The following is a 24,233-nucleotide window of genomic DNA, read 5'->3' on the forward strand; positions in this document are numbered from 1 at the left end:
AAGTGTTATGGGTCGTTAGTAAAAATATAATTTAACTTACTCAAAACTTTTCAGTTCCAATATTATGATGAGACCAGTTGTTTATATACAAGTTCCAATTCTTTCAGCATCCTTGAATCAGTTATTCCCTTAATGTGTATAGGGTGAATCACCTATTTGTATCACTTCTCCTGTCATAAACAGATGGTTAAGGGTTAATGTCCCTTTTACCTGTAAAGGGTTAAGAAGCTCAGTAAACCTGGCTGACACCTGACCAGACGACCAATAAGGGGACAAGATGCTTTCAAATCTTGGTGGAGGGAAGTCTTTGGCCTGGTCCACACTACAGCGTTAAATCGATATAAACAGCGTTAAATCGATTTAATGCTGTACCCGTCCACACTACAAGGCACTTTAAATCGATTTTAAGGGCTCTTAAAATCGATTTCTGTACTCCTCCCCAACGAGAGGAGTAACCCTAAAATCGATACTATATCGATTTAGGGTTAGTGTGGACGGAAATCGAAGTTTTGTCTGATTCTTTTACTGAGCTACCCAGAGTGCACCGCTCCGGAAATCGATGGTAGCCTAGGACCGTGGACGCACACCACTGAATTAATGTGCCCTAGTGTGGACGCGTAAAATCGATTTTATAAAACCGGTTTTAATAATTTCGATTTTATGCTGTAGTATAGACGTGGCCTTTATTTGTGCTTTTTGTTGTTGTTGTTCGCTCTTGGGACTAAGAGGGACCAGATGTACATCCAGGCTCTCCAATCTTTCTGAGTCAGTCTCTCATGTTTCAAACTTGTAAGTAATTAGCCAGGCAAGGCGTGTTAGTCTTATTTTTGTTTCCTCAACTTGTAAATGTTTCTTTTTGCTGGAAGGATTTTACCTCTCTTTGCTGTAACTTTGAACCTAAGGCTAAAGGGGGTTTCCTCTGGGCTATATGAATCTGAATACCCTGTAAAGCATTTTCCATCCTGATTTTACAGAGATGATTTTTATCTTTCTTTCTTTAATTAAAAGCTTTCTTTTTTTTTTAAGAATCTGATTGATTTTTCCTTGTTTTAAGATCCAAGGGGATTGGGTCTGGACTCACCAGGGATTGGTGGGGGGAAAGGAGGGGGGATGGTTAATTCCTCCTTGTTTTAAGATTCAAGGGGTTTGGATCTGTGTTCACCAGGGAAGTGGTGAAGCCTCTCAAGGCAACCCAGGGAGGGGAAAGTTTCGGGGGGACAGAAAGTGCCCCAGACACTGAAATTCTGGGTGGTGGCTAAGCTAGTAATTAAGTTTAGAAGGGTCCATGCAGGTCCCCCACATCTGTACCCTAAAGTTCAGAGTGGGGAAAAAACTTTGACATCTCCTTTATGCCACTCCCAAGTGTTTGCTAGGTCTTAAACAAGTAATATTGCATTAAAATGTTTTTGCATCTTTATCAGGCTCCGTAACTTAAGCAGAAATTGTTTTCTTGACTAATTTTAATAATAATAGAAAAACAGCTGAAAATTCACCACATTTTAGCAGATAACTATAGATGCAATGCTCCCTGTTTGCATAGCTCTTGTTTTTCTGAAAAATGGCAGGGACTTAGAGTTGATCCATTGGAACCATAGATTCCTAGGTCAGAAGGGACCATTGTGATAATCTAATCTGACCTCATGCATTACACCGGTCATAGAACTTCCCCCACAATAATTCCTCGAGCAGATCTTTTTAAGAAAAACATCCAGTCTTCATTAAAAAAAAATTCATGATGGAGACTCCACCATGGTAAATTGTTCAAATGGTTAATTACCCTGTACACTCTCTGCCAAAAAATTATGCCTATGAATTATGACCTATGAAGGAAGGCTGAAGGAATTGGGTTTGTTTAGTTTGGAAAAGAGAAGACTGAGAGGGGACCTGATAGCAGTTTTCAGGTATCTAAAAGGGTGTCATCAGGAGGAGGGAGAAAACTTGTTCACCTTAGCCTCTAATGATAGAACAAGAAACAATGGGCTTAAACTGCAGCAAGGGAGATTTAGGTTGGACATTAGGAAAAAGTTCCTAACTGTCAGGGTAGTTAAACACTGGAATAGATTGCCTAGGGAAGTTGTGGAATCTCCATCGCTGGAGATATTTAAGAGTAGGTTAGATAAATGTCTATCAGGGATGGTCTAGACAGTATTTGGTCCTGCCATGAGGGCAGGGGACTGGACTCGATGACCTCTCGAGGTCCCTTCCAGTCCTAGAGTCTATGAGTCTATTTCCAGTCAAGCACCAGCTAATAGCTTTTGGGTCATGTTATACCTTTCTCTGCTTAAACTGAAGAACCCGTTATTAAATGTTTGTTTCTCATGTAGATACCATTGGCTATTTCTCATTCTCCTGTTTGATTATTCCTATCTCTTCTGAGGGTTCCCCTCTTCTTACCAAAGACTCTTCTAATATAGTAGAAAAGGTAAAGGTGTGATCAACACCACAGCTTGTGTCCTGGGAACTGCTTGTTCTACCACTTGAGATTAGGTTCCTCCTAAAAGTTTTTGTAGTAGACATAATCTAGCCCCTTCTCTTCTTCTCTCCTCCCAAGAGTTGATAATTCATCTCTGAAAACAACTTGGCTCATTCCAGTGGTGTACAACCTAAAGGAAAATGTCAATTAATTCTAGTACTTCATTATAGGACTACTGAAAACTTACATAAACAGAATATGTCTTTAAATCCCTCTTAATCCCTTTTCTCAAAGAAAGATGGAGCTTTGTAAGATTATACTGGGGGGGTGGAGGGATGGGGCAGACGCTAAGATCAAAGACAGGATACTGGGCTAGATGGACCTTTGGTCTGACCCAGTATGGCTGGTCTTATGGCTATGGTGCCAAACAAGCGAATATTTCTAGATGTTGTAGACAACAATCTAAATTATAAGACCAACAGTAAAATGTTCATTTATTTCCATTAATTTAATCACTACTGTATTTTGAAATGCCTTTTCAATTTTTTTTTACTTAGAACTTTCCTTGTAATTTCAAATACTCTTCTGCATTCATACTGAACTTGAGTAAGCCTCTGATCTGTGGTTTTGTATTAAAGTAATATACTTATGTCACATATATCTTTTTACAGTTATTGTTTAGCTCTAAAGTTCCCTACTTATTACCAATATATGGTTGTTTCAGTAGACAACAATTTGTCTGAAATTTTTTTTGATTACATCATATTTAAGAGTGCTGATGCGTTTTTCGTAGTGACAAATCTTATGTCTCTTGTTGCAAATGAATCCTTTAATTTGGGGCTTTAAAAAGGTAAAAATGTATCTGCTGTGCCAGCGTTGCTTTTGGCCAACAATCATGACATCAGAACACACACTGGACTTTTAGTTTATAAAGTGGTGGTAAGTCTCCTCTCTGCTTGTGACTCTGGGTGGCCTGTCAAAAAACACCTGAAAAACCTGGAGTGCCAGCACCAGCACTTTCTTTGGAAGATCCTCAACATAACGTGGGAGGATCATTGCACTAATATCAGTGTCCTCACAGAGGCCAACATCATCAGTGTTGAGTTCCTCATTATCCAACACCTGCTGCGGTGGAGCGGGCACTGTGCGCTCATACCCAATTTATGCTTACCAAAACAACTACCGTATGCCCAGCTCACCAAAGGAGAAAAGAAACTGGAAGGCCAAAAGAAACGCTTTAAAAACATCCTCAAGATACACATCAAGAGATACGACATTGACACCACACACTGGGAGACAGCAGTCCAGGATAGGGATAACTAGTGAAGACTTGTCAAAAAAAAGGGCTGTCCACTTTTGAGGAAAATCACCTTGCCCTGATCGCAGATAAACACCGGAAAAGAAAGGACAGATGACTGTCACACAACAATCTTGGCCCAAGCCTGACTTCCAAACCACCTACAATGTCTGCCAATGAGTTTGCGGCTCAAGGATTAGATTCCTCACTCACCAAAGGACCCATCAAAATAAAACCTGTGAAAGAGATCATCCTTGACCTCGAGGGATCGCTGATGATGATGGATTCAAAGCCATATTTTACAAATAAACTTGTGCCAACATGTGCCAACATGCCTCCTCATTCCTCTACATTTTAGTACAACGCTGCTTGTTGGTGTGAAATCGCACTGTGTCCTCCGATTGCTTGGTACATTTATTTTCCTATGAGATAAATGTACTTGCTGGTGAGTGGAACAGTATCTATTATAGTTTTTAAACCAGAGATCCTAATTATTTGAGTAATCTGTTTAAGAGGCTATTTTTTAGATATAGTGTTTGCTGTAATAGCCCACTCATCATGTGGAATAGTGAGCTGTTTGACATTGCAACCAACCAAAGTGCATGCAATCATACTTCTGAAGTTCTGGCAACCTCATCTTAATTCCAGCCCTCACCTCCCTCCAGTAGCCTGAGTACTACCTAACATATGGTTCAGATGGTCAGGACTGTACTCAAGGGTCAGGGGAAGGAATTAGGTGCCCAGCCTGTAGTACAGTCATTATGCCATTTTCTGCCGGCCCTTACTGCACCTCCTCTCATCTTGATACATTCTCTTTCTCCCCTGGGAGGATGAAGATCCACTGAGTTTGAGTCCTGGTAGGTACTTGAGAGGTACCTCATCTAAATGGATCCTAAAATTGCTGCTGTCCTGCTTCAGAAGTAAGCATCTGAAGAAAGAGGCCTGCAGCCTCTTCAACTCAGTAGGATTAATTCCTCTGTGGCTTGGTTTCTTAACCAGCTTTTGAGAAGGCCTGGAAGGAAGGGAACTTGGTAAAACTTCCAGACTCTCTTGCAGACTCTTCTCCCTCCAGCTCCATCTTGTTTCCATCCCGTTGCCCATGCCAGACTCAATGTCACTTGGTAGAGCATGTTCAATTAGCCACTTTCCTCTCCTTGAGCAGCAGGTGCCTGCAAGTTTCATTCTTGCTGAAAGCTCTCCTCTCAGAAGCTTACTGCTCTGAGGCCTGGTCTACACTGGGAATTTGCCAGGCTTCCAGCAGCTGATGGTCAGCCACTGTGGTGCTGCTCTGTTGAAGCTGATGCCTGCTTGAGAAAGCATGAGGGTATGGGGAGGAGAGATTCTTTGTTTCCAGCTGGTTCATTCCAGCAATTAGAAATATCAGGACTAGGAAGGAAGGGTTAGAGTTATTCAGCACACCATAGGAAAAGGAAGATCATTTTCCTGGTACGACCAGACAATTCCAAACCAAGGATTTTGAGCTTGTTTCCTTTGTATTGGAACTTTTGCATCAAGGAATACTACTCTCACATAAGAATGTGTCTGCTTTCCCTCTTGACCTGGATATTGAGAAGATTAAGAGCTCATGGAAGGCTTTAGACTTTAAAACCAATCTACACAAATTGCAGGTGCTCCCCAGGGACTTTTTGTGACTCATAAGCTACTCTCCAGAAGATTGATTCAGCCATTTTATTTAATCAGAGTATTTACATTGCCTCCATCCCTGTGCTATCTCACCAGCATGGTCATTGCAATGAGCTACCTTTTTCTAAAATTCCTTTTTTTTTTTTTAAACACTTTTAAAATATTACTGAACTGCTAATTCCCTAATCTGGCTTTTTAATGTCCAATGTGTTGGATCAGAGAGTGCTGCTTTTGAGCCTGCTCTGAAATCCAGAGGTATAACTGGTAAAGGGCCCTCGGAAATAAAATGGAAAATGCTGATGCAGTAAAACCTTTCTACACTTGTCACTGTAGGGTTTTATGTGACTGAAGTGTATGGAGTAAATTAAAATGTCTAAATATATTTATAGGCTGGTTATGGCTGTACTGAAGAACTTTGTGTGCTGAATAATTTGTCACGGAAGGATGAAAATACTAGTCAAATGACATATGACTGCTTGGCCTTGCTGCAGATACCACTCTCCACACCATGTCTTCTAACCCTCTGGTCAGAGCACATCTGGTTGGTACTGTATCATCAGCCAGTGCTTTCACGTGGGATGCTGATGTTGCTAACAGTGATACAGCAGAACTGATGTTAATAATGGGAAATATTTAAAAAATGAGCCTGATGTAGACAAGACTGTAATTTCTGAATGTTTAATTTTTTACTTGATCTTGGTGGCCACATTGCTGGGTGTTGCAGACCAAATTTCTCAGTCACCTTGACTGTCATCCTGGTCTCTCCCCACTCTTCTACAGCTGCTAGTTTTGATACTAAATTCGGCAGGATTTGTCTTCACTGATGCTCATAAAAAAATTCATACTGGTGTAGAAAGCTATTCTATGTTATAATTATTAGGAGCCAAAAAATTAACTATTAAGATGATATTAAATGGATTTAGTAGGGAGCTCATTGAAACACTGCTTAGCTGCTAGGCTGCGTCACATGACTTCCCTACACATTTAGTTTGAAGGCAAAACCATGCCGACCTGTGATATTACACTGTTGTTCAAGGGGACTTGCAAAAACTCAGTAAAACTTGACTTCAGGAATCCTGCCTGAATGTTCGGCTTTAAAAGCAAATTAAAAAGGGCTCCAGGAGTCCTTCTGAATGTTATGTTACTTTCTGACAACATGCATGAAGGGTTTGGGGATTTTGCAGTACGGTCCAAATATAATAGTGTGGTGCGCTGGACATCATAGATTCATTTTGGCTAACAAGAAAATCTTTCATATAGCTTTCTAAGTATTAACCATTCTAATCTGTTTGAAGGAACAAGTTTAGAATCGGGATGCTTTAGCACATTCCATCTCAAGTGATACACTTTATACTTCAGAACAAACAGATTACATTCACGTCATTAAGTAACAATGAAGTTTTTAACTGAGCTCAGAAAGCCTATATCTTAATATCTGTTAGATTTGTCCCCTCCATGCTACAGCAGTGGAAAAAGTCTGTTTTTTAAAAAGATACTAGAGAAGATTATTCCTGTTGAAAAATAGTTCACAAAAGGCAGATCAAGGAATCATAGAATACACTGGTCTACAATTTTTGAGAAGTCATCTGCTTCAGAGATAAAATGTGATATTTATTATGTATTTTGATGTACTGAATTCAAATATGACAATTAAAACAACTGATTGGCTACTGTTTCTAAAATATTTAAGTTTTTACATTTTATGTCTATGTATATTGTGTAGATAGTAGAGTTTTAATCATAAATTGTAAACCAGTCTTTTCATGTGTTTATGGTTGCTTTACATGATAATATTTGACCTGTCCTGTTTATGTAACACTTTAAAAATCAGCAAAAGGGTTATATAAATAAAATTTATTATGAAGCAAAAGGCAAAAAACTATTATATACATAGTTTAGTCCTATTCAGTGTCTACTCGGCACTTCTTGGCTTGTCTCTTGTATTCATTAAATGGAACATCTCTTGTCACTGTCCAGCAATAGTCTGCAAGCATTGATGGGCTCCATTTGCCCTGATAGCCTGCCAGGAGATTCCACTGCTGTAGTCTGGAGCCCAACAGCTCTCCCTTACTCTTGGGTAGTTCCAAATCCCTGACAAGGTCATTCAGTTCACCTTGTGTTATGAGGTGTGGTTCAGAGGAGGAGGATGGGAGAAAATGTGGGTCCTCTGACATTGATGGTTGAGGACTAGAAGTTTCATCCTCTTCCTCTTCCTCATCTGACTCAAGTGAGAATGATTCTGGTGCATCAGGAACCGGCAGTTCTTCTCCGTGGGGTACTGGGCGTATAGCTGATGGAATGTTTGGATAATGCACAGTCCACTTTTTCTTCTTTGACACCCAACTGGAGGCACCGTGCAGAAGTAACAATTGCTGGTATGATCTGTTGGCTCTCTCCAAATCATTGACACTGCAAAAGGCATAGATTTCCTGTTCAACCACTGGCGAAGATTTGTTGCACAACTATTGCAGCATATGTGTGGGGCCCACCTCTTGTCCTGATCTCCAATTATGCAGCCAAAATAAAGGTGATAGGTTTTCTTAACCATAGTGGTTATACTGTGCTTTTGTGATGCAAAAGTCACTTCACCACAAACATAGCAGAAGTTGTCTGCACTGTTCACACAAGTACGAGGCATCTCTGCTCACTTTGGCTAAACAAGAAATGTGTCCCTTTGCAAAATCAAACACTGACAAATAAGAGAGCACGACACTGTATGATTTCTAGAGCTGATATAGGGCAATTTGTTCAGCAGAGTGAGGTAAGCTTCGTTATGATTGCATCATCCATGACTTCTAGAAAGAACATGATGCAATTCATATCATGTATAACGCAATACCAGCTTCAGATTGCATCATTCATTGTTTTGCCTCAAAATCAAGTACTGTCCAAACCCAGTCATAGATTTATTCATAGATCCAGTCAAAGATGTATTTTAGTCATTTCTGGTTTAAATTGAGATCCCTTCCCTTTATAACTCACTTATCCTCCGCCATTCCCAAGTAAAGGGTCGTATATACTGACCCAATAGCATATCTTGAAAACTAGAGCCAATCAACAATTTTAAGCATCATTTTCGTTCTCAGTGACCCAGAATTAGTAAAGTTGGACTACATTTATTTCAGAAGCATTTTGGCTGTAAAGCAGTGATATTAGGGTTGGAAGAGACCTCAGGAGGTCATCTAGTCCAATCCCCTGCTCAAAGCAGGATCAACATCTACTAAATCATTCCAGCTGGGCTTGTCAGGCTGGGCCTTAAAAACCTCTAAGCGAAGCATTTTGGCTGTAGAGCAGTGATATTAGGGTTGGAAGAGACCTCAGGAGGTCATGTAGTCCAATCCCCTGCTCAAAGCAGGATCAACATCTACTAAATCATCCCAGCTGGGCTAAACCAAACCCTCTCTGCTTAAAAGCCCCTAGCAGAGAAAAGAAAAATATAATATTCCTACTGGCTTCTGGATTCTATCTTTCCCACAACGCTGCACACCATATCATAACATTTCTTCCCAGATCTGGACCTTAGCGTCCAAAATATGGGTGTTAGCATGAAAACCTCCAAGCTTAGTTACCAGCTTGGACCTGGTAATTGCTGCCACCAGCCAGGAATTATACAGTGCCTAGCTCACTGTGGTCTCCCCAAAACCTTCCCTGGGAGAACCCAAGACTCAGATTCCTTGAGTCTCACAACAAAGGGGAATAAACCATTTCCATTCCACCTCCTCCTCTCCAGGTGTTCCCTCCCTGGGTTCCTGGAGAGATATACAGAAGCAAGCTCCGTGAATCTAAACACAGGGATTCCACCCTCCCTGGTTCAAATCCTTGAAACACAAGCACCGAGAGATGTAACCTCTCTCCCCCCTCACCCAGAGGGTATGCAAAGTCAGGCTTAGTAAATCTAACACAGAGAGATTTTTCCCCCTGACTTCTTCCTCCCACCAATCCCCTGGTGAGCTGCAGACTCAATTCCCTGGAGTCCCCACTAAAGAAAAGACTCCAACAGGTCTTAAAAAAAAAGCTTTATATTAAAAAAGAAAGAAAAAAGACATTAAAAATAGTCTCTGTATTAAGGTGACAATATACAGGGTCAATTGCTTAAAGGAAAACAATGAATAAACAGCCTTATCCAAAAAGAATACAATTTAAACATTCCAGCAACTACACACATGTAAATACAAAAAAAACAATATAAACCTATTGTCTCACTATCCTTGTACTTACAACTTGGAAACAGAAGATTAGAAAGCCTGGAGATTCCTGTGGTCACTCTCAGAGCCGAGAAAAGAACAGACTAAGAACAAAGGACTCACATCCAAAACTTCCCTCCACCCAGATTTGAAAAAGTCTTGTTTCCTGATTGGTCCTCTGGTCAGGTGTTGTTTGTTACCCCTTTTCAGGTGAAAGAGACATTAACCCTTAGCTATCTGTTTATGACAGTCATCTAGTCCAATCCCCTGCTCAAAGCAGGATCAACATCTACTAAATCATCCCAGCTGGGCTTGTCAGGCTGGGCCTTAAAAACCTCTAAGCATGGAGATTCCACCACCTCCCTAGGTAACCCATTCCAATGCATCACCACCCTCCTAGTGAAATAGTGTTTCCTAATATCCAACCTAGACCTCCAACTTAGGTATATCTCCATAGATAGATAGATATAGAACTGGAAGGGACCCCGAAAGGTCCTTGAATCTAGCCCTCTGCCTTCACTAGCAGGACCAAGTACTGATTTTGCCCCAGATCCCTAGGTGGCCCCCTCAAGGATTAAATCAGAGATCGGCAACCTTTGAGAAGTCGTGTGCCGAGTCTTCATTTATTCACTCTAATTTAAGGTTTCGCGTGTTGGTAATACATTAATGTTTTTAGAAGGTCTCTTTCTATAAGTCTATAATACATAACTAAACTATTGTAGTATGTAAAGTAAATAAGGTTTTTAAAATGTTTAAGATTTTGAATGTTAAAATTAAATTAAAATACAGAGCCCCCCGAACTGGTGGCCAGGACCTGGGCAGCGTGAGTGCTACTGAAAATCAGTTTGCGTGCCGCCTTCGGCATGTGTGCCATAGGTTGCATACCCCTGGATTAAACTCACAACCCTGGGTTTAGCAGGCTAATGCTCAAACCACTGAGCTATCCCTCCCCCACACTGAGACTATTGCTTCTTGTTCTGTCATCTGCCACCACCGAGAACAGCCTAGTTCCATCCTCTTTGGAACCCTGCTTCAGGTAGTTGAAGGCTGCCATCAAATCCCCCCTCACTCTTCTCTTCTGCAGACTAAATAACCCAGTTACCTCAGCCTCTCTTTGTAAATCATGTGTCCCTGTCCCCAATCATTTTCGTTGCCCTCCGCTGGACTCTCCAATTTGTCCACATCCTTTGTGTAGTGGGGGAACCAAAAATGGATGCAGTACTCCAGGTGTGGCCTCACCAGTGCCAAATAGAGGGGAATAAATCACTTCCTTCGATCTGCTGGCAATGCTCCTACTAATACAGCCCAATATGCCGTCAGCCTTTTTGGCAACAAGGGCACACTGCTGACTCATATCTAGCTTCTCATCCACTGTAATCCCCAGGTCCTTTTCTGCAGAACTGCTACTTAGCCAGTCAGTCCCCAGCCTGTAGCGGTGCATGGAATTCTTCCTTCCTAAGTATAGGACTCTGTATTGGTCCTTGATGAAACCTCATCAGATTTCTTTTGGCCCAATCCTCCAATTTGTCTAGGTCACTCTGAACCCTATCCCTATCCTCCAGTGTGTCTAGTGTCTACCTCTCCCCACACTTTAGTGTCATCTGCAAATTTGCTGAGGGTGCAATTAATCCTATCATCCAGATCATTAAGAAAGATGTTGAACAAAACTGACCCCAGGACCAACCCGTGGGGCACTCCGCTTGATACTGGCTGCCAACTAGACATCGAGCAGGTAGTCACTACCCGTTGAGCCCGACAGCCAGCTTTCTATCCACCTTTAGTCCATTCATCCAGTCCATACCTTTTTAACTTGCTGGCAAGAATACTGTGGGAGACTGTATCAAAAGCTTTGCTAAAGTCAAGATATATCACATCCACCACTTTCCCCATATCCCGGATCCTTCAAGCAAGGATAATCGTCACAGGAAAATAACATGGTATTAAATTGTAAACACTCTCTTAGTTCAGGACCAAGTCATTATTCACTCTGATATTCACTTCACTGTGTTACCTTTGCAAGTTTGTACACTACAGAAAAATGAAGTACCTTACCCAGTGGGTGTTAAAGTGCATCATGTATGACAAACTCAAAGGCGACGCAAAAGTATGAGTACTAACCTCAGGGCAGACTGTTAAAAACCAGGGCATAAACCCCAAACTGATTGAGTTCCAAGCTTACATTTCACCAACCAACTGCAGTGAGTGCCAACTCTTCAAAGACTTTTTAACAGCCTCAGCACAGAGTTACAGACAGTCCCCTTGAGTACTGCAGTCTGTCTTGCCACCCAAGTGAGCGTATCTTTATGATTGATGGCCCCTTACACCAAAAATCACAGCAATATTCAAGTTACTCCTAATCCCAAAGGACCCCAGTCATGTACTTCACATCAGTTGCACTTTGGGTCTCAAACCAAAGACAGTGCTTGCAGGCAATCACATAGTAACCTATGTTAGGGTTTATTAAAGAAGAGAAGGAAATTAGATTGTTATTGACAAGGTTAAATCAGGCAAACATAGACACAGAAATGAGTTACAGTAATATAGGCGTCTATCATCAGCAAGCTCTATTTGCTCTTTGGGCTAACCCAGGCTAAGCAGCTGGGGATCTCTTGCTTATTCCTAGAAATACCTTCCTCCCCCATGGTGACAGGTTTCATAATGGTAGCTGTGTTAGTCTGTATCAGCAAAAAGAACGAGGAGTACTTGTGGCACCGTAGAGACTAATAAATGTGTTAATCTCTAAGGTGCCACAAGTACTCCTCGTTCTTCCTCCTTCCCCAGAATCCAGGCAGCATAGAGATAGTTAGTTCCTTTGTTTGGTGTCTTTATTCCTCTTCTGCCATGTGCTCTGAGCTGCAAACTCAGCTGATGGGAGGAGTCCGCTTGCATGACTCCTCTTCACGAGGAGGAGAGCAGAAAAACAATCGTAGAACCATAGGGTTAGAAGGGACCACAAGGATCATCTAGTCCAGTGATTCTCAAACATTTTTTTTCGTGGACTACTTGAAAATTGCTTGGCAGACCACCTAATAATCTTTCCAAATGTTGTTTGTACCATTAACTAACTATTGTAAAGCACTTTGGATAAAAGCGCTATATTAAAAAAAACTTTATAATAATTAATGGTTTTTGTTCTACAGATAAAAGCACACTACTCATATTTTAATATCAGTAGTCTTACCTTTCTAATGCGATGGGTATGCCCTCTCTCCCCTGCTGCAGCAGGCCCCGAGCTGGGGCTGGTAAGCAGAGGCTTCCACCTCTCGCCGAGCTGAAGTTCAGCAGTAGACAGGAGAGCGATCGGGGATCGATTTATTGCATCTACACTACACGCGATAAATTGATCCCTGATAGATCGATTGCTACCTACTGATCCGGCGGGTAGTGTAGAAGTGCTCTTACACACATTCTGGATGTCAAATAGCAAGATTAGTAAACAGCAAGTAGAGACTTGATTTCAGTTTTATTTTCTTAATTTTTATGGAAAATGAAAAGACTTAGGAGCACAGAGTCTGTATTTGCCCATAGCTTTAGATATTGAGATGCATTCTAAGCAATTGAATTTTTCCTTAACAGGAAGGCAGGAGTCAGAAATACAAGGTATACCTTCAGTTTGAGTGGAGCAGTCATTTTCAGGGTAAAAAGCAACATAGCTTATGCTCCAATACATCTGTTAGTCTTTAAGGTGCCACAGGACTCGTTGATTTTTACAGATCCAGACTAACACGGCTACCCCTCTGATTTTCAAGGTAGTGATGCCACTGTGAAAAGCACAAACAGTAGTGTATGTTCCAGGGATGGTCTGGAGACTTACTTGTTCCCATGTGTGCGTACATGTATATCTATATGTAATGCGCCCATTGGTAGGTGATCACACTTCTGCCATGAATGAGATTTTATTATTGCAAACAAAAAAGCAGGAACATCATCTGTGTACCGGTTTCTGAGACTCAAATCTTGTCCATAACTGCATTATTGTTTCAAAGCCAGTCCACAGGAGATCCTCCATATGCTCTCACTGTTCTTTTAAGTTAGTGACAACTTGAAGGTAGCACACTTGCGATATTTTTTCTTTCCTGAACTCTGTCATAGCTGAGCAGGGAGGCTTAACTCTTCTAAGGGAGTAAATAGTTCATTTTGGGCCTATTATTTTTTTGTTCTTTATGTATCTGAGTATCTGTTAGAATCTTCAGGGCATCTGGTCATTGACAGGAAGGGAAGGGGAACCCTGACAGAAGTTACTCTCCAGACTGACCACAGACCCAAGCCACACTACAGGTGGCTGAAAGCTCCTTGGAATAGGTGCTCCTGTTGCGTATGTATATGACAATTTCTTAGGAAAAGAAATATCTGTAGTTCTGTGGTGTCTCTTAAATGGAACCAGAAGCTTATTTTTAATGTATGTCATTTTTGAGGTGGTCAATCTTGATCCCTCTTCGTTTATAAAGTCTCTCTCTTATTCCACATCTCCATCTCCCTCAAAATTGCTAAATATTTGGCTTCTCCATTTAGTCTCTTGAAACTGACATTGTAACAGCATTTAATAACGCTGGAGTTTGCTTTCTAAATCCTTTGTTTACAACTACAAAGAATTTCCCTTTCTGTGGATTTTTGGAAACATACTACAAAAGAGGCAAATCTGATTCCTAACACTTAAACAAAGCTGAACTGTTTCTCTCTGCTATTTAGGTCGTGCCTTCTTTAAAGCCAGTCTTTGGTTGTGCTACTTAAGTGCTTCTGTTTCTCGCCTCCTAACATTGAACCTTGGTGCATGGTACTATTATATAATGGATTGTAATGTAGCAAAGTAATAAACAGCTTTCTTCTGGCACTAAGTGTCTTTAAGGAACGTTGATCTTTATTAATCTTAAGCACTTTAGAGGTGAAATAAGGTTAGTCTCAGGCAATGGGATGAATGGAGTATTTTAAAAGCATAAAATGCTGAGAAACTTCAACTTCTACAGAATCTACCTATTTACATAGATCTTTAATGCAGGGAACATATTTAATCTTGCTCCAAAGATTGCACTGGATCCTATTAAGTTTATGGGTGAAATTGGATGGATTTTTTAAATTATTTTTTATCTGTTAAAAACAAGTAGGTTTTGGCCCTCGATATTGCAGATCTTTATGCTGTACCTTTAAATTTGGTTCTCTTGCGTGGATGATTCCTACTTCATCTCTACCTCAATATAACGCTGTCCTTGGGAGCCAAAAAATCTTACCGCATTATAGGTGAAACCATGTTATATTGAACTTGCTTTGATCCACTCGAATGCACAGCCCCATCCCCCCGGAGCACTGCTTTACCACGTTATATCCAAATTCGTGTTATATTGGATGGAGTTTGAGGTAGCGGTGTACTGTATGATTGGAAGCAGGGTGGTGGTGTTGGAAGACAGTCCACCCTGGAATTTGCTTTCTGTGTTTGGTCCAGTTTCCTTTTTCCAAGTCTGATGCCACTATACGACCCATTTTCTCTCACAGGTAAGGTGGGAGAGGTTGTTTTTTTCTGGGGGTATGGGAGTTTTTTAGTGTCTCAGCATAAAGTGATATTTGAAAAATAATTCTGTGCTCTTATTAATATTGTGATGTGTGTTGTGTGGTTGTGCACTTAAAGCAATTTAGGTGGATGTGGGGAGGGATAGCTCAGTGGTTTGAGCATTTGCCTGTTAAACCCAGGATTGTGAGTTCAATTCTTGAGGGGGCCATTTAGGGATTTGGGGAAAAAAATCTGTCTGAGGATTTGTCCTGCTTTGAGCAGGGGGGTTTGGACTAGGTGATCTCCTGAGGTCCCTTCCAACCCTGATACTCTATGATTCGATTCTATGTCATGTATAATCAGAAAAACTGCATATGTTTATACTGTAATATACTGAGGACAAATATGCCTTTCATATAAGTATAAAAGTTACATGTAACCAATTTCCTTCTACAGTTTATTTTTACCTATGATCATATATCATGAACCAGCCTTTGAATTGATATATGAAAGTCATGCATTATTGTGACATCTGAGTGAGGCACCTGGAAAGGACAGTTATGAACAGTGGGGTAGGCCCCTTGTAAATTGAGGACTCACTCCATTGTTCTGATGTCCCAATGCCAGAGTGTTCATTTCAGGAGTTTGGTGTTGGCTACATAAGGTGTCAACTGAGGACAAGAATTAGCACTCTGAGTACTCTGCTTACTTTCTCTTCCTCCTCCCCGAAGATTGCTCTAGTTCTTTCCTGTGTACTCTCTTCCTCATCCACATGCCCTTGATAGGTAAAATGGGGACCCAAATAGTCAAGGGATTAATCAGTTGTTTGGTTTTAACAGATTTTCACTGTTTAGGCAGTGCAATAATTCCATCTGATAGTTTCTGTTTTCTCCTTGGTCTTTTGACAACATATGATGAACTGAGGGACTATGTTTGCCCTGTGTGACAATTATCATCACCTGCAGGGCGTTCCAGTGTTTGTTTACAAGTATACACACACCTCTCTCCACTTCTCCTCCATAAAACAGAACATTTGGATTTTTTTTGGTTTTAACTGATTCTTCCGCCTATCCATTTCAGTTTGTGTTGCTGCATGTTTGAAGTCAATAGCAATTAGAGATTATCATATAACAGGCTGAAATAGAATTATTCAATCAAAGATTAACAATCAGTGTTTAGTACAGCACTATCCAGAATACAGAAAGAAGACATACTTTACCACTTAATGTAGGTGAAGAAAAGGTAGTTTGGTTCCTTCCTCTGTACTTGCTGGAATGCCGACTGTTAATTCCCAATCTAACTCCCAAAACTTCTGAGATAGAGAAATTTTTTTTGGAGGGAAAATACTTCCCATGATTAACTTTACTGTGACCTGTTTTGACCTTTTTTTTTTCCTAACTATTGATGGAATTTCCTTATGAAATCTTTAAGGTGCATGATTGATAAACTAAAGAGGATTCTAATCTGGTCATTATTACTGACAGCTGTGACAACTGCCAGTTCTTCCTAAGTTAACATAGGTTTCAGAGTAGCAGCTGTGTTAGTCTGTATCTGCAAAAAGAACATGAATACTTATGGCACCTTAGAGACTAACAAATTTATTTCAGCATGAGCTTTCGTGAGCTACAGCTCACTTCTTCGGATGCATCTTGACTGACAGAGATACAGAGACTAAAGCACTATTTGATGCACAAGATGCATCCGAAGAAGTGAGCTGTAGCTCACGAAAGCTCATGCTGAAATAAATTTGTTAGTCTCTAAGGTACCACAAGTACTCTTGTTCTTTTTGAGTTAACATCAACATCTTTCAGTGGATCCTTATTTTATCCATTACAGAAGACATCTGCAATAACAAGTACCTCTTATCAATCAAACAACATAACTAAATCTCAGGCACCCCTCATCAGCCACCCACTCTTGTTTATACATATTTCTGTACTTTGGTCTTTTTCCTAGATATATATTTCCCCACACATTTGGAGGTGCCAGCCATACTAAAGTATAGCCCAGTACTGGGTCATGTGAATACGATCACTCACAGGTTATAAACTAGCATTCTGGCCTTCAAATTCAAACCCATTCTTTACTGATATCAGAGAGATTCTGGGAGAAAAGTTAATATGCAAACAAATTTAATATACAAGAAAAAAAAGGACTGAAAAGGTTAATGTTTACTACCAATGTGGCAATGGGAATTTGTTTTCCTGTGGCTGGTATCATATGAGGTCCTAATTAATCACTGTGTCTTTTTCTTTGTTGAATAGGTTTATTTTTCCTAAGATGTTTTCATTTTTTTCCATTTGCAGGCACAAAGCAAACAGACTCACGTGAAAATTGGTTCCTAACATCAGAGGAATTTGAAGTATGGAACAGCTTATACAAACTAAAAGAAAGTGATGGAGTCAAAGAACCAATATTGTCTCAAAGTCGCTTTGAAACTTTAGAAAATATGGAGGAAATAGCAGTAAGTTCAACCTTAATGTAATGTCACTAGAAGACTCAGAAGAAATTACAGAAGTGAATCTCTGCCACTGATTTTTGGACGTGTTTTTCCTTAATATTAGAATTGATCAGATAATTTTACAGTGTAGAAATTATTGTAATATTATAGAGAAATCTAAACTACTTCTGCTGCGGTGATGCCAGATGCTGACAGAATATTACCTAATGTGTTTCCAGATCAAGATTCTTCTTCATATATTTGAGAACAATTCAAAGAAATCCTTTGACAGGGAAAATAATCCTAAAGACTTCTGGGTAGTGAATAAAATTAAAAAGATTCTAAGGAAGCCTATCTAAAAAATATAATTTAAGGACATTCTGATATCTATATGAGAAAGAACCAGGGAATTGTAATCCAAGATTGTTCAGCATGTGAGATTTTTCTAATACCTGAAAACCACTTCCTGTAAATTAAAATATTTGTAGAATATTGTTGTCTCCTGCTGCTATTTTAGGCATAGGAAACTTATTTCTGTTGGATACAAATAACTTGTGTTAACACTTCCAAAAGTTTTATATACACTCCTTTGTAAAAAGGAGACTATATCCTCAGTGATGATATTCAGTAATTATGGGTATTTTGAAATCCCTCTGTTAACTTAGAGAAGGCAAGACTCCCACTCAGTGGGCTCTTTCTTGATGCGAAGAATAAATAGGGATCCCCATCTGTCACTTCACATTTTAGATCCGCATGCTTTGTGCATGACAAATGGCAATAGTTACGGGTTTCTTTTGGTTACTTGGAAAAAAGTACAGAATACATAGTTCAAGACTAAAAGCAGAGAATATTTCCTTTTATTAAAACAGACATATCTCCCTTATAATAATAAGTTTATTGGCCTTCTCTTTTGTTCAGGACATTTGAGGGTGGTTTCCATAGAGAACTGGGACTCTATTTGTTTTAGAGTGGTAGCTGTGTTAGTCTGTATCAGCAAAAACAACGAGGAGTCCTTTTGGCACCTTAAAGACTAACAAATTTATCTGGGCATAAGCTTTCATGGGCTAAAGCCCACTTCATCAGATGCAACATCTGATGCATCTGATGAAGTGGGTTTTAGCCCATGACAGCTTATGCCCATATATATTTGTTAGTCTCTAAGGTGCCACAAGGTCTCGTCATTGTTTCTATTGGTTTTGTGAACCAATTGCATGACTGAAATCTTCATGTTAATATTTATTTGAAACTGCAGGCATCTCGAGTGGAAGGAACTCATGAACTTTCCCTATCTGAATGGAGACTTTGGCAGAATCGTCCCTTTCCTACCTATCTGGTTGACCACTCGGATCGTTGCTACCATTTTATTAGTGTTATGGAAATGATAGAACTGATGAGACATGAAGAGGTAGGCTCTTTGAGTTACTATGTTTGACTAGGGATGCAAGCATAGATATACATCAACTGCATAATAATAAAAAAAGGAAATTCTAATATGTTTGAGGGCTTATCCACATTAAAATTCACAGAGGTGAGCGTGAAATAGCTGGGTGTAAATTTAATGTGCAGTTAGTTGTTCCACACTAATTCCTTGTGTGGGCATTCTTATTCCACACTGAGTACCTTTTTGCAATTTAGATTAAGAAGTGGGTTAATCTAAACCACAATAGCAGTTTAGGTTAATACTGAGTGATAGCTATACTGCATTAGCTTTTCACAGCCTTTTTCTGCGCGTAGACAAGCCCAATAGTGTTTTAGTCTCTGTATCTTTGTCAGTCAAGATGAAAGGAGGAAAAAATGTATGTAGTTTTTAAAGACGGCGTAGTGGCCAAGCAAATATTTACAAAACTGAACATCTTAAAATATCCCTCACTTATAGTCTTTTATTTTCAAATGTTTATCCTGAGCTATTGAACTGTTGTTTAAAAGGTAAATGTTTTGGTTTTTTCTGCAGAATGTTATGACATAAGTTTATTCTAGTTTTAATAACTATTTTTATCCAGGTATCACTTTTCAGAAAATTCACAATAAGATAAATAAACACATACCAAGGAACCAACATAATAACAAAATCACAAAAAGGGACACTACCAATCATCCAAGAACATGAAAAGTTTTGAAGTACTTGCATATCACTTGCATGTATTAAATGCACTCGTGACAATGATGAATTTGTGTATCACATGCAAGCACTGAAAATATACTTCAGGAATATCTCACAAAAAGTGCTCTAATTATCACAGTATAAAATACTAAAAAAAAGCCAGAACCTTGTCCATTGGGTTTTAAAAGGTAAGAGCTAGGTCAAGAGTACACCAATCAAATATACAGGGATGAAAATTAAGTTGAGATTATTGATTTCCTTAGATTGTCATTGATTGGTGGCATTTAGGTGTTTATAGTAAAATGCGTGTGTAGGTGAGATTATGTACAGATAGATGTATCAACAAAGTTTGAAGATTTTAATTGGACACTATTCTGCATTTTCCTCCAATTTAGCTTCAGCATAATCCATAAATGTTGCTCTTTGGTGTGCTGAAGTTTTCCAGGTCATCAGAATCTGTTGCTTAGCTGCCAAAGTTTCTTGAACAGGCATGGTTAATCATTGGGAGAGAATGGAGACATTGCAGTTGCATTTCTTGCCAGGAAAGTGAGTTAATGGTAAATTGTAAATGTACGTTTTAGGGCCAGCTTAATCTTTTCCATTTCAGCGTAGAACACTAGAAGTCTAGAGCCCTTCTAGAGCATGGGTTCTCAGTCTGGAGTCATGAACATATTGTTAAGTGGGAGAAGGCTCATAGGGTAGTCGTGGAATAGGGAAGGACGGGTGTCATGGTGTAGATTTAATAAATGTTCTAGTGTATAATCATGACTGTACATTTTGATTATGCATTTTGAAGATTAATTTCCTATTTATTTTATTTAAATAATAAAATATGCTTATGCAGTGCTGTAGGTGCCCTAACTTATGAGTATTGCAACCAGAAACCCAGCAGCAATAAAATAATTCAAAGAGGAACTTTGCAGACATGATCTAAGTAGGCATATCCCACAGCCCTCTCCAAAAGCCCTATCAAACTGATTTCAGAGTGATAGTTGTGTTAGTCTGCATGCATCTGATGAAGTGGGTTTTAGGCCATGAAAGCTTATGCCCAAATAAATTTGTTAGTCTCTAAGGTGCCACAAGTACTTCCTCATTCTTTTTTATCAAATAGATATTTTTGCGATATTCCTGGAAGGTCACTGGATGCAGGCCATTCAGGTGAAGCAGGGAAGCAAGTCCCAGAATCTTGGGGGTCGTCACAGAGAGCAGTCTTCCAGCAGCCCCCTCTTTTGACGGAGGGTGCCTCAGGGAGAGAGTCAGTCCCTCAAGTAGGCTGGACCTAGCTAGTTAGGAATTCATAGGTAGAGCCTGGTGTTTTTTTTTCGCAAATATGAGAAAACGTGAAATAATACTTTTTTTTAAAAGTATAAAATGAAGTAGAATGAAATGTTGCGCAAAGTTTCATAGATTCATAGAATAATCGGATTGGAAAGGACCTCAACAAAGTAATCTAGTTCAAACCCCTGCTCAAAGTGGGACCAATCCCCAACTAAATCATTTGGTTGCACAATCCAAGGAGCAGCTTACATGACAGAGACTGTGCATAACAGCCCAGGAGTAGGGGTTCACAGCAGAGCAGGGTAAAGCTGGCTCCCAGAGTCAAGGATTGGAGGTGACCTAGCAGATCACTGGTCCAGATAACACCAGGGGGAACGTCACACTTACTCAAGAAAGGAAGATGCGCTTACTGGCTGAAATTAACTAACAATCAGTATCAAGTGATTATTTTTTTCTGAGCAAAAACCATCACTATATTTCTTTCAAGCAATCAGCAACCTGCCCTTTCTGAGAACCATTGACAGTCTTCTCAAGCCAGGGATCCAATACTTCATAACTGGCCTTCCCCAGCCAAGAAGTACATGGATCCCAGCACAGGTTTGGGTGAAGTTCTCTCAGCACCTCTATACCCCAGTGATCATCGCTGATTGAAAACTAGCAGGAAAGGTGAGGCCCTGGTCCCCGAAGTCTTGCCCTGTCTGCCATAGAAGCAGGACAAGCCCATTCCTAAACTGATCAGTCTTCTCTGCAAAATAACACATTTTTTTTTGCAGTGGGGTGGGCTCAGATCAGCTAACTGAGCTCAGTCAATCTGGATTTACTGGGCTCTCTCACCCTTAAAACAAATCTTGACGTCTAAGATTTTGTGGATACTATGGTGGAGGAAACTGACTTTTTTTGCTTCCTCCCCGGCTGCACAGCAGAAAGCTTTGAAAACTCTTGCTTGCAGCTAGTCAGCCTTGGCATGAGACTATGCCATTGCTGGTCTACTGTCTTCCCTGCTATCTCCTTTGCCTGCAGATCATCAGTAAGTCAGGGTGACCTGTGAGAACAAAGCTAGCAAACAGGCACATCCTGTTATAATTATGTAGTGGGCGGGGGTAGCTGCAGCGTTGAAGATCCTTTGTGTATAAAACATTTTAAAGAAAAAGCCATGTATAAAACCACCTGTGGTGGTGGAGAATACCACTTGCCTTAGCTCTGTAAGCAACTCCATCATGAATCTGAATTTGTGATGGAATAACATTTCACTAAGAGATTGATCAGTCTTCTCTGCAAAATAACACATTTTCTTGCAGTGGGGTGAGCTCAGATGTTGCAGGATCCAAGGCATCACCATATAGGCACCGTGGCACATATGACAATATCCAGCAATATCCTGGGCAAACCTTTATGGAAATAAGTTAAACCTTACTGAATTACATTTAATATCGTGTTGGGTGGTGGGGGAATTGTATGGACTTGTGTAGGAGAAAGGATTAATGCAATCTCTGGGAAATAAGGTGAATTTCAAATGACTGTTGAACAATATAGCAGATGTGATTTCTCTTTGGGACAATAACTATGAAGTGAAATTTCTAGGAAGTACTGGGAGGAGGATATTGCAAAACCCCACCTACAGACTGTCTTTCAAGCGTTGTAGAGGGGAGGATCTTTTTGTTTGCTGATCCCCTGTGACATAAGGACAGTTCAAAGAACCAATGTAGTTTCACTGGAGACCATCAGACAAAGGAAAGGACTTTTGAATATCTAACCCCATTTTAAACTGATTCAGGGCCTTTGTTCTGATCCAGCAAATGGGCAGGACCTCTGGTTCATGGAAGCGGGCTAGCTTTAGCCCATTCCCCCGATTCCTGGAATTGGACCCCGCGCCGAAAGAGGTCCCCATGCCCACGCCTAGGAGGGCCCCGCGCCTTAGGTGCCTTTTTCATTTTTTTCACATACCTGGTGCAGTCCAGGTCTTCTTTGGCACTTCGGGAAGTTGGGGGTCCTTCACTCGCTCTGGGATGTTTGGCAAGCAGGGGTCTGGAGCGAAGCGAAGGACCTCCCGCCACCGAAGTGCCGCCTGAAGACCCGGACCTGCCGCCAAGTATTTAAGTGGGCCCCTGCAGTTCCTAAAGCTGTCCCTGCATAGAAGGCCCAATCCTTAGGGAAGAGTTGAAAGGACTTGGCTTACTGACGCCCCATAAGACCTGAAAGTTAGTTCTGAGCCGAGGCTGTTACGAACTTGTGACCACAAAAGAGATCTCTTGTGGGGAGGGGGTTGGGAGAAGTGGGACTGAAGACTCACTTTGCTGGAGCCCTTATTGGAAAATATGGGGGGGGCGGGGGAAATCGCTGATAAGATTATTAGCATGCATATAGGTTCTTGAATTGGTTTTAATGTTTTCAGTGTAGCGTTTTTACCTTAAGAATAAATATGGCTTATTTAGAAAGAACTGTGTGGGTACCATATAACTGGGACAATTGCACTTTGTACAGTCTCTGAGGGGGAGAAGTGAAGCAGGCCTGCTGAAGCAAATTGGTCTTTTGCTGGAATAACAGTGAATTCAGGGGAACTGTTCAGCCTGGAAATGCCCTGGTCAGCAGTAAGAGAGACATGTGGTCATCACCCGAGAGGCAACAGCTTGGGGGCTGGAAAGCCTGAGAGTGTGCATGCCCTTGCTGGACTACTAATGGGGAATAAAGGTGCAGTGGCCCTGAATTGTGGCAGACATAGTGCATCTAGGTATGCACCTGTGGACTGTGTATTATATGTGGTCAGGATGCAATTTTAAAATTATCAGCACTTTCTTTTAATCAAGACCACTGTTCTTCAAATGAAGTTAAGGCACTAGTCCTCAGTGAGGACTCCAGCCATGTCACTTTTCAGATGTTTTGACGTACCTTAAGGTGGTTATATGTATAGGCCCATCCCCACTGATCTCAACAATGGATGAAGGGGTTTTACTGTAACTTCTTGAGAATTAACCTTTAGGCAGAGACCAAGCCTGTAGAACTGCAACCTAAAAAGGCTGTTTTTTAAGAAAGTGAGTGGTGTGGTTATAAGTGAAATCACTTTGCAGCCTCAGGTATTATGGGGTACTACCAGGTACCTACGATAAATATACATAGCCAAATGTTCTGCCACTAATCCTCCTGTAACGTTAATTTACAGCCCTTAATAATTGAAATATTCAGACAAATGCAAGTCAGAGCCACCACTTTAAATAACCAAGATGTTGCACTTCAGACGACAATGGTTTGTATAAGGAAATCAACACTGTTTTGTTCAAAACCAGCAAATAAACTGGAAGTACATGGTGAGACTATTAAGCACTTACTTGGAACAGTGTAATTTAAAATACTTGATTCTAATATAAATGTTTGAAGACTTACCTGCTCTGTAGATGTT

At 40.4% G+C, this 24,233-nt stretch overlaps 1 protein-coding gene across 1 annotated transcript in view; it reads left to right on the forward strand.

Annotated features, from left to right (window-relative positions):
• Positions 1–24,233, forward strand: part of FANCM (FA complementation group M) — a 157,747-nt gene that overhangs the window by 97,555 nt on the left and 35,959 nt on the right. The window contains exons 12-13 of the mRNA XM_030558989.1: positions 17,327–17,484; positions 18,713–18,865. Of these exons, the coding sequence (XP_030414849.1) occupies positions 17,327–17,484; positions 18,713–18,865 (311 nt within the window). The remainder of the gene's footprint in view (positions 1–17,326; positions 17,485–18,712; positions 18,866–24,233) is intronic.

This window comes from Gopherus evgoodei, chromosome 4 (assembly GCF_007399415.2).
Source record: "Gopherus evgoodei ecotype Sinaloan lineage chromosome 4, rGopEvg1_v1.p, whole genome shotgun sequence".
Lineage (NCBI taxonomy): Eukaryota > Metazoa > Chordata > Testudines > Testudinidae > Gopherus > Gopherus evgoodei.